At 32.8% G+C, this 11,385-nt stretch overlaps 1 protein-coding gene across 1 annotated transcript; it reads left to right on the top strand.

Moving 5' to 3' along the window:
• Window positions 1–407: 407 nt before the first annotated feature.
• LOC148598729 (very-long-chain (3R)-3-hydroxyacyl-CoA dehydratase 2-like) lies at window positions 408–10,762 on the top strand. Its single transcript, XM_088561435.1, has 7 exons — window positions 408–552; window positions 3,983–4,100; window positions 6,474–6,581; window positions 7,074–7,195; window positions 7,838–7,877; window positions 9,481–9,619; window positions 10,642–10,762. Exons 1-7 carry the CDS (start codon window positions 449–451, stop codon window positions 10,713–10,715), a joined length of 705 nt encoding a protein of 234 aa, XP_088417561.1. The 5' UTR covers window positions 408–448; the 3' UTR covers window positions 10,716–10,762.
• The last annotated feature ends 623 nt before the right edge of the window (window positions 10,763–11,385 follow it).

Below are 11,385 nucleotides of genomic sequence, written 5' to 3'. Positions count from 1 at the left end.
AATTTGCCGGGTGACAATAGACACCACCTGGATCTGCCTCTGCCTCTGGTGTGTGATAATCAGTTTAATGATCAAAATTATAAGTTCTTATGCACATATATTTAAAGTTGCTTTTCTGGTGCATTGTTAGTACATTTGAGAGAACCCAGTTGTCAACAATTCAAATAAATTTACTCAGTTTTCTTAATTCGATTTCCGTAGTCTAAAATCGCATTACAGTTTATTCCTCATTTAATGAAATTCGTATTTTTCATCTTAATTGCAAATTTATGTAATATTTATAACCGTATACAATATTTAAAAAATGTATGGACGAAATATAGTGTGTCGAGATAACTATTGCCGAGGTGGTAGTGTGGCCGAAACGACTTGCATCGGCCAGTTTTAGCATTATCCGGAATATACTCGTTTGTTTATCCGATTGCTGTTTTATTGGTTTACAATCGCCATGGCGTCGACAACAGACAGCAAAGGTCGACCGGCCTCCGAAAAGAAGAAGAATCCATGTGTAACTGCTTATCTCATCGCTTATAACGTTCTACAGGTGTTAGGGTATGCTAGTTAAGTGCCATGAAGACAATGAGGATTTGTTGAGAGTTGGAATTCACTGACCAAATATAGAAATATACCCTTGAATATACATTTGAGAAAGGATCAAAATTAATTTCCCATTGCATTGTCTGTGCTGTCTTCTCCTAATTATCATTGAAAGAGAGAAAATTTGGTAAAGCAGTTGCTGCTTGTCCATGCATTTTGGGATGTAGAGCCTCTTCATTCTAATTGTCCAGAAATCCAGGTTGAATCAATAACACACAGAATAGTGTCGGAAACACTTAAGTTGCGTTAGTAATGTGGAAATTGGGTGAACTTCATTTTAAACAAATATATACAAAATGATACAAATACAATCAAAGTTATTAAATCATATCTAATATGGGGCATTGCCTAAATCAGCAAGCACTGTGAGCTTTACCATACATATACCTTACAGTTCTCCACGGATGGTGGGAATATTTTACACATATCATGTGATGTAAACAAAATTCAGACGATATCTGCAAATTCCAAACAAGAAAATGATTGCCTTTCCTATCTTAGAAAAGCTATGCTTTGATTTAAATAATATAATTGAAGTTACATTTTTTCCCAAGGTTTGTTAGGTTCTTGACAGCAGCGACAGTTGAACAGGGAAGAGACATGTACACACATCCACATGTACACTTTGAAAATATCATATTTACTTCTTCTAATTAGTAAAAAAAGTAGAGAGACTTGAAACTATCAGAAAAGATGAATTTATTTTTACTGATCTTCCAGGACATGACTTTTTTTTTCGTTAGTATATTGGGGAACCTTAAGGAAAATTTAGTCAATACATGTAATAACCATGGATTCGACAAATTTTGCAAATGACCGACGACAGTTTTCCAATGTCGGACATAAAAAAATTGTCAGCCCTTATAAATTACAGTCTGTGTGGTTTTATTAGTGTGTAAACATCCTGCCTAATAGTCTCCTAATTGTTTATTTGAAATTAATTGACAGGTGTTTGTCAATTTTAGCCGATTTGTTGCTACATGTGACTCTGACTTGCCTGTAACTGATTAGTTGATTGTCTAATTGAATTAATGGTACACGTGGAGCCCCATTGCATATACAAATTAACTGAAGTAACTCAGGGAATCTTCATACATTTATTAGTTGATTAATTAAGAAAAAAGATTGACAAGTCCACCATTTTCCCGCTGATCTTTCAGAGGTAACGAAAGCACATGGAATTGAAACTATGAATCAGTTGTAGTTTGTAATTATCAATTCGTCGATTGAATCGTTTTAACACAGAAGTCAACAGACCATCTAAGTCAATGTACAAAATGTGTTCGCGAGTCTTTTTTTTATAAATAATTAACATTTTTTTCATCACTCGGAAGTTTTCAGCTGTTTGCCTATGTGATGAAGAAGTTCGAGAGATACAATATTTGTTTACATGTTAGAACGTCCATGTGTAGTCGAAAACGAACTCATTCACTCACTGTGATATTTTGTAAAAGACAGAGTATGTGATGAAATAACACACTTTCCAATATTTATCTGAAAATAACTACATACAAATGTTTTTTTAAGTTTATTTTCAATCTGAGCATATTACAGACTGACAAAAACGTCTGCTGAAGTTCGATAAAATGTGTGGCATGGGCTGTCAAAATTTCCAGACCCTTGGTAATAACCTTGTTGAAATGAGCCTTATGATAAGCTCTACCAAAGTCTTCTTGAGTCAAAATTGTTGGACAACTTCTTGTTAAACTTGTTGCCTTTGAAAGGCAAAATTCAACCATGTGGACAATTCAGGCTCGTGGGAGCCTCTTGTTAATATAACCCAAATGAACATTGCCATTTTTGAGTTGTTAAGGGCTTCAAGGATCAAATTGTTAAATCCTTGTGTCCAGTGCAGCTTTTTGGATGGTCCAAATGCTGAGGACACCAAGGAATGATGCTTTATATAACAAATGCAAACTTTTCTCAATTCAAAAAGATTAAAATTATGAGTTCATTGGATGACCACCTCTGTGTAATTTCTAGTAAGGTGCTCCAAGGCCTGTAAGGAGTGCCATCCTTGTGTCATATGCAGATAAGTTAGCTACATGTATGTATTAGGTAACCAGCCTGTAAAGGATGCCAAGGGACAATGCTCTATGGCAACTCCCAGACTTTGCCCACCATAAAATATAATATATATATATATTTTACTTTTCAAAATATAACAACACACAGTGATACACACAATATTGAGTTATTTTACAGTTCTATTATATTTTGCTTTTTTTATGAGGTTGCAAATTTACATGTATATTAGTCAATATATCAAGGTTTTCATTCTTAAGTAGCCAGATTACCTTTTAAATTAGGATTTAACAAATTGAAAATTGCAGATATACGTAAATGTGTAATAGTGATTGTAATCTTTTGCAATTTTTCCTGTGCTCAGGAGACTGTAAAAGGATTAAATATTTTTCAGCCCTGAAATTACTTTTTAAGGTTACATAGGTATACTCTTTCTGATGTGTTCATTTTTGTACCTCAATCTGTTACCAGTGCAATCATATATTATATTTTTTTCGTAATGAAGAATAGGCCTGCACATGTGAATTGTACATCTTAAAGGTCAGGTCAAGAGGTGTTTGCTTACATATTCAAATCAATGTGGTATTTACATGTACGTACACAATATGTTTTTTAGTAGAGGACGCTTACCCTACCGGTGCACCTGGTTCTTGCTCCCAGTTTTTAGTGGAGTCTGAATTGCTCATTTACTTTTGTTACTTTGTATGTATAATTTTAGTTACTTTATGTTCTTTGTTGTGTATGTCTGTTTTCCATGTCTAGTCTTTGTCCCTGGATTACATTCTTTTGATTACCGCTATAACCTTGGTTCCCTTGATTACTCTTTTATATATGTGAGTTGGCCATTGTGATTTATTGTACACCCTTGAAATCCTTATATGCATTCCAAATTTTAATTCATATTTCTATATTTTTTCAACCTTCAATAAAATCGACAGAACTTTTTGATGAACTGCTATGTACTGTAGGACACATTCCTAACTGGAGTCAGATGATATTTAAATGCATTCATGACCAAGAATTTCACCTTTGCTCCAGAACCAAGTTAAGCAAAAACAATAATGGCAATGGATGACAGTTGTCATTCATTCATTCCCTAAGTAGGTCACCAATCATGATCATGATAATTTTCTTTGACATTTAATACATAAATACTGAGGCTACTTGTATAAAAACAAAATACAAAAATGTACATGTATGTCCCATCAATTGTTGTTTTTGAATTTGTATTGAAGGCTTATCATTCAACCACCAGAATGGGGTTAATTCAGTATATATGAAGCCATATCTGCCCTTACTTTTACAACTTTATCCTTTGAAAAGTTTTTAGCATGGTCAGCAAATTCTTTTTCTTTTCCAGTTGGAGTGCCATAGGTATCATTTCAGTCAATCATTTAGTGAAAAAGGGGACATATATTGGTCTTTACAAAGATGTAGCAACCCTGCTGTATATTTTTCAGACTGCTGCAGTTTTAGAGGTGAGTTTCATGACCAAATAGATCATGGCCTTTACAAATACAAAACTGGACAATGATAAACTTTTAACTTCACTAATTTTAGGGAGCTTTGTCTTTTAAAAAAAGAAGTGTCTTTGTGATTTCAGGGTAGCATGCATGCCTCGTGTGAGAGGATGCTTCTCTGAGCTAGCACAATAAAGATTTGGTTCAGCATGTCAGGCTAGTACAAAGCAGGGTATGCTTGATTGGTCGATCATACTTGTCCTGAAAAACATGAAGTAACGGCAATAGTAGATACAACAATATTCATAATCATTCTCTCTTTGAAAAAGTCAGTAACATTGTTAGATACACTACTGTCAACACAAATTTTAATTTCTCCATTCTCCCCAGTGGAGAGACATGTATTTTGAGTGGAGTCACAGTGTCTCCACTCTCCACAGACACAGTGGAGTCACCATTTCAAATATTGTCTGTAATTAAATTCTCCTGTCTTTAAGCCTAGATATATTTAATGGTTCTTATGTAGTTTAATAACATTTCTGTAAAGGACAGAGAAAAATATTAAAAACTGGCAATTTTATCCTGGTTTTTACTTTGGTGGAGTTACAGTGTAGGACATGAGTGACCACTGTGAAGAATGGAGAAATTAAAATTTTTATTGACAGTAGTGTATATCAAGAACAACATAGTGGATAGCTTCAATAAATTATGGAAAAATACATTATTGTACATGTAAGTTTGAGTGTACAGAAATTACTTGTGTGGAAATGAAATGGATAAATAAACAATCACAATAAAATCTCCAATAACTTTTACAAATACTGAAGTCGTGATATGAACAATAATAGCAAATCAGTGTTAAATATATTCTTGAATTTGATTCATAAAAATACATATATCATATGATATATAAAAGCTATTTTAAAGGAGCAATAAAAGCATGCTATTAAGTGTGAACCCTACTCATATGTACAAATGTATATCTTAAAGTGGTGCTTATAGCCTGATTTTTCTCCTGTTTTGTTTTTTTATGATCTTTTCTTTTGGATTCATTGTTGATGGATGTGTTCTTGATTACCTCCATACATGTATCTTTTGGATTCATTGTTGATGGATGTGTTCTTGATTACCTCCATACATATATCTTTTCATCATTGTACTTTCATACTATACATATTTACTGATCTTTTTTATATGGAAGTAAATAAACTGCAATATGTGTTAACTATACACATACTCATTAGAGTGGAATTATATGTTGCAATCACCTTGTCTGTCCGTCCATCCATACACTTTTTTGGTTTCTATTGGAAGGAATGCTTAGATATTTGGTAAACGTGTATTTTGTTTTTTTGTGACCGACTCGCTTTTCCATGTTCATACACTAGCTCATCTACAGCCTATTTACTGTATGATGACATAAGGTGATGCATATTATGAAAGTTTTTGTAACATATTTCTCTGTTTTTATTGGAAGGAATGCTTAGGTATTTAGTATATTTCTTTTTCATGATGAGTTGTACTTGTTGGGTGTTTCTAGAAAAACAGAGGACCCTTACCCTACAGGTGCACTTGTCCTTGCTCCAATTTTTTTTTTTTTATGAAGTCATATTTGCACAATTACTTTTGTTACTTTGTAAGTTTTATTTCTGTTATTTTATGTTCTTTGTTGTGTTTGTTTGTTTTCTCCATGTCTGGTCATTGTGCCTGGATTTTTTTTATTTCCGCTAGAATCTCGGTTCCCTTGATTACTCTGGTACAGGTCTCCTCTTTTCAGGTTTATTGCTGGTCTACCTGCTGTTTACCAATGGATTTAGTAATTTATTAGGGACATGTAATGCCCAAGGGAAATTTTCATAGTAGAATTCTTAGCTTCTATTGGAGGGAATGCTACATATTTGGTATTGCTTCTTCATGATGACTTGTACCATGCTTCCTCTTTCAAGGTTTGTCGTTTTTTATGCCTATGGGAAATTTTCGTAACAGAATTCTCAGCTTCTATTGGAGGGAATGCTACATATTTGGTATTGCTTCTTCATGATGACTTGTACCATGCTTCGTCTTTCAAGGTTTGTCATTTTTTAGCTCACCTGGCCAAAGGCCATGTGGGCTATTGCCATCACTTGGCGTCCGTCGTCGATATAGTTTTTTGCATATATCTCCTAAACCATCAGGTTTACCTGAATTCTGACAAAGGTAAAGTGTTCAGCATGATAATTGTTGGACAACTTCTTGTTTAATTTATTGCCTTTGAAAGGCAAAATTCAAGAAGGTGAGCGATTCAGGCTCCTGGGAGCCTCTTGTCTACTCTACCCAGGACACTTGAGTGGGGATTTCCTTAGCACGACATAGTGTGTAACATACATCTTGTTTATTTTATATATATTCCAGGTATTGCATTGTGCTGTAGGTTTTGTGAGATCAAATGTTGTTTTGACCGCCTTCCAGGTCTACTCCCGTGTGTTCCTGGTCTGGGGAATATCATACAGTGTTCCATCTGTAAGTATACATGTACATGTAGTTCAGCTATATGGATAATCATATTCTCTGCCAGATGGTTGAGGATATACATCACTTATTACCTGTGTCACCAATAATAAAAGCATGTCTAATAACGGCTCAATTTTGTGTAATCTATAACTTGAAGATACGTGTAATATTATTCAATCTTTACTCAGTAATCTTTGATAGATGTGTGTACATTCAAACAGTCATGATGTAATTTTCATTTTTGATCTACATGTATATCATTTTTAAATAAGAAATACGGTATTTTTACGACTGCCCCCAGAACACTGTCATTCTTGCTGTACCAATCCAGGTTTGGATGTTACACAATAATGTGGATGTCTCTTTCTTTTATTTCAGCCACATGACAATGTAAGTGTACATGTATCTGTGTTCTGTTTTAGTCACATGACAATTATGTAGGTGTATCTCTATTCTATATCAGTCACATGACAATGTGGGTGTCTCCATCTTCTATTTCAGTCACATGACAATATGGGTGTCTGTATGTTTGTATCAGCATGGACCATCACAGAGATCATTAGATATATGTTTTATCTCCTGGCATTAATTGGGGAGGTACCTTATATTCTGAAGTGGTGCAGGTAAGAAGGGCTTTCATAGGGGGATAGAAACTGAATATTAACAAGGGATAAAAATGTTTTCAATGATACAAATAATGAAATGGTAATACAGGGCTCAATAGTTTCCATTTTATGTCTGAAACTGGTAGCAAAGTGTTCATAAATATGCTTGGAAAGATTCAAGGAAGAAAGGTGTTCTTTAGATGATTATATATAATTAGTACAGAGACAGTCAATTAACTTAATTACAGTTATACAAATAAAGAATATTATTAGTTGAGTACTTGATATTTAGATTTATGCTGATTCTAGTTGAAACTTTGGCATATTTAAATGTAAATGAATATGTAACTCGGACACTCTGTACAAACATTTTAAATTGGCTTTTTGTTGAAGAGGCCCCAGGGACAAGTGAAAGTTTTGATCTATAACAATTAGAGTTGTATTAATTTTCCCAATAAGTTTGTTAATGCCTTATTACACATTCCCATGTTTCTGAAGTTCTCAAATTACTATTGTGATACATTATTTATAAAATTATATGGTCTGTAGGCAAAAATGTTTGCATGTTAAATAAAGCCTTTATCAACTTACTGTATACCTAATTAATTTATCACAATTAAGTACAATAATACTTTAAAGTTGACTGGCTTTCTTTTTCAGGTACACATTTTTCATTGTACTTTATCCCATAGGAGTAACGGTAAGCATTGACTATTTTTTCACCAAAAGAAGATTAAAATCGAAAGTAAAGATTATAAATAGCAAAAACCACAGAACATAGTTATTTGGGGCAGAGACAAAGGAGAAAATTAATGGAAACAAATTAAATGCAAACAATATATGGAAAATGGAATTAAAAAACAAACTGTTCAACGTAGAGCCCATTGAAAAAATCTAGTTGCATTGACCATGTTGACCGAGTCCATCAGTTCATGCATACTTTTATAGAAGTTGTGCATTTTCATTTTAGCATTATGTAGGAGTAATTTATGCACTGGAGTTTCATATTATTTTTGATATGCACATGGTGTTATTGATAACGCTACATAGTATTTAATTTCAACATCGGTTTCATGTATTTATTTCTTGTGATGGGAAAAAAGTCAATGACATGCATTATAATGTTCCTTTAATGAGAAAGTTTGTTAACTCATTATCTTCTACTAGCCATTTTAAGGTTTTATATCCAATATTTAGATTGAAATACACCTTTTTTTGCATATGCATTATAATGTTTTATTTAAACCCTATGTCACATTAAATTACAAATGTATTTGACATCTCTAGACCTATATAACACCCCTACACATAACACACAATGAACGATAGTTAAAATATATGATATAATGATCATGTTAAATAAGTACATTCTCTGCATTAATCCATAATCAAAATGAATTTATAACAGCATAGAAGGGGAGATAACAATGTTTGTTTCTGAAACCTATGTATGTGCTATAATCTGATAAATAGACAATAGTTAGATGTTCTTTTCTCAGCAGTAATTAATATTTCTTGTTACAAACTACCTTTCTACAAAATTATGACAACTTTTTTTTTAACTTCTTTTTCATGAATATATCAGTAGACAAGATTTTTCATTTTTCATTTTTAAAAATATTTTTGTGACAGAAATTTTTGTGTTGGTTAAATGCCATTGACTGCCTCAGTTGTCTTGTGCTCAACTCCTTTAGTCCAGTGGTCGCAAAACTTTAAAGTTGTTAGTCCCTGCTTCTCAACAAAGCACACACTATGTAACAGATTGAGTGATGGGTTTGCATGGTCTCTATGAATAATTTATATAATTAGTAGTGTTAGGAATCATCAATAAAGCCACATATTGACTTGAGGCCTGTCCATCCCTGGCCAACAGAAAGCAGATAGAATCTTCCTATGTTATGGTAAAAAAAAGAACAAATTGTCTGTTAACAGAAGGATAAATAGTCCAGTTAGACAAGAGAAAACATGGATAAAGACAAAATCTTCATATTTTTAAGACATGAACAAATTGATCTTGAAATCGATCATTGAATCGAAGCTCACCAATCGACCGATAACTCAAATGTTCCTGATGATTAGTGCATCACTGATAATTAAGGTACAATTTGCCTCCTTGTGACCTTGCACTTTAAAAAAATCTGGCAATGCCTGTCCATGGACATTTAATCAAATATCATTTGTTCCATGAATCTTTATCTTGAAATGCAAGCATATGTGTACTTGTATTGCCTTCCAGTGATAACACATGTTTTTGGACCTGACTATTTACTGAATTTATGAAGTTTTAGTCCATTTCTTTTCAGGGAGAACTTTTATCAATATATAGCAGTTTACCAGAAGTGACACAGAAGAAGCTATATTATGTGGAGCTGCCAAACAGAGCCAATATAGCTTTTAACTTCCACTACTATCTCATTTTTACAATGTTAGCCTATATTCCAGGTTAGTCTGTTGTATCTTAGTCTGCTGTGAAAGTGGAATTTTTACCATCATTTAAAAAACAAAATTATTCATTTATATATCACCCACAGGAAGTATTAAACACCTTTAAAGAAAGAGGATATACTATGTATCTATAAGGTTTCATATGAGAGTTTGATATTGCTGAATATTAACTCAAATTATTTAATTTCATCATCATCACAAACAAGCTTCTGAGGGTTTGTTATGGTGTTGAAATTGAACAAGGCAAGTTGATACTTTGTGATATTCAAGTCTTTCAAGTTAGACAACCTTTTTCTCTATGATTCTTATTGAGTAGTTGGGTGCTCAAGACTTTCTGCATCTACCATTGTGGATATCAAAGTAATTGACCATCTATTACATCAACAGTTGTTATGGTAGAACAAAGTTAGAAATGTTACAATGTTGCATTTGACCAATCAGATTTAACAGACAATGCATCACAATCACTCAACAGCCAATTGTATTGCAGATTATTAATAATACTTGTCCTAAGTGTGTATCTTAAAATATCCTTCTGTCCAAGAAGAAGATAACATGACTAATCCATCAAGAAGTCCTTTTATGTATCGGTAATAGCAATTTTAACCACATAATTGGGTATCACTTAATATTTTGAGAGCTCATTGTTTTTAATAATAGCCGGCAGCCAGTAAAATCAGCCGCCTATCGCTGAGTTTTTTTCCAGCTATGAAATTTCTGATTTTCTGTTGTTTTTTTTTTTTTTTTCTAGCGAACTAATTCTTCATTTCTGATTTTATGTCCTTTCAACACTGACAAAAATGGATGGGACAGGTATATCAAGTATTTTGTGTAGCTGTTTTAATGTTTTTGAGTAACATGAATAAAGCTGTCAGCTGTTGACATCGATGGTTGGACAAATAATAGAAATGTTTCAAGCATTCATCAGTGTACATATTACCCTTGTCATTAGTAATTTTATGTATTGTTTGGTAAAGCATTTTTATTTCTGTTATACATTTTTATCATTTATTTTTCAGTTTTCCCCCAACTGTATTTCCATATGCTGGCCCAGAGGAAGAAAGTTATTGGTGGAAAATCTAAATCAGAATAAACTATAGAGTTCTTTTCTACAATTTATATTAAAATCTTTGAAGTAAACCAATTTTCATTCTTAATCAAGGCCCTTCAAAGTCAACTTCTTGGTTCTCAGACAAATTTTCACAAAAGATAGTACAGGAGGAAAGCATTTCTTTTATGCCAAAAAATGAGAGTACTTTTTACATTGGTCAAAATCAAAATGTTTTTTTGGTTTTTTGTTTTTTTTCTTCATTTTCTTGGTATGGTTAGGATTTAAATGAAGCACCCTTAAAAGAGGGAATGGATGACTTTAAAATCAAGAAAGTATTTTAGTTGGCCTTAGGTAAATAAGTTTTCACATTCACACTATTTTCAATAAAAGTACTATTGATATTTACATTTAATTGCAGATCTACCTATTAAACATGTGTTTTTCCCCCATGTATTATAGGGTTATCCAGGTTTAGAATTTGTTTGTTAGTTTTTGAGTTATTTAGTTCTTTAGTATCTTTTAAATCATGTTACAGACCTAGAATAATCTGTTAGTACAAAAACAGAGCTTTAAACATTCTTCATTGATGCTTCCTGGTAAATGTTGTGATAGAAATTGGTAGTTCATTTTTTTTTGGTGGGTGAAAATTTTGACAAATCTGAGAAATACAAAAAAAAAATGTTGGCATTTGCCAAAATGTTGAACTATAATA

Source organism: Perna viridis, chromosome 14, assembly GCF_037379345.1.
Source record: "Perna viridis isolate PV_CMFRI_1.1 ecotype Kerala chromosome 14, ASM3737934v1, whole genome shotgun sequence".
NCBI classification, from domain to species: domain Eukaryota; kingdom Metazoa; phylum Mollusca; class Bivalvia; order Mytilida; family Mytilidae; genus Perna; species Perna viridis.
This window is presented reverse-complemented; position numbering and strand designations above follow the sequence as displayed.

Excerpts from the sequence above, each read along its gene's own strand:
- LOC148598729 (XM_088561435.1), top strand. The coding sequence starts at position 449 with ATGGCGTCGACAACAGACAGCAAAGGTCGACCGGCCTCCGAAAAGAAG. Across the intron at positions 553-3,982 it reads AACGTTCTACAGGTGTTAGG|TTGGAGTGCCATAGGTATCA; the intron begins GTATGCTAGTTA and ends TTTCTTTTCCAG. Across the intron at positions 7,878-9,480 it reads TTTATCCCATAGGAGTAACG|GGAGAACTTTTATCAATATA; the intron begins GTAAGCATTGAC and ends ATTTCTTTTCAG.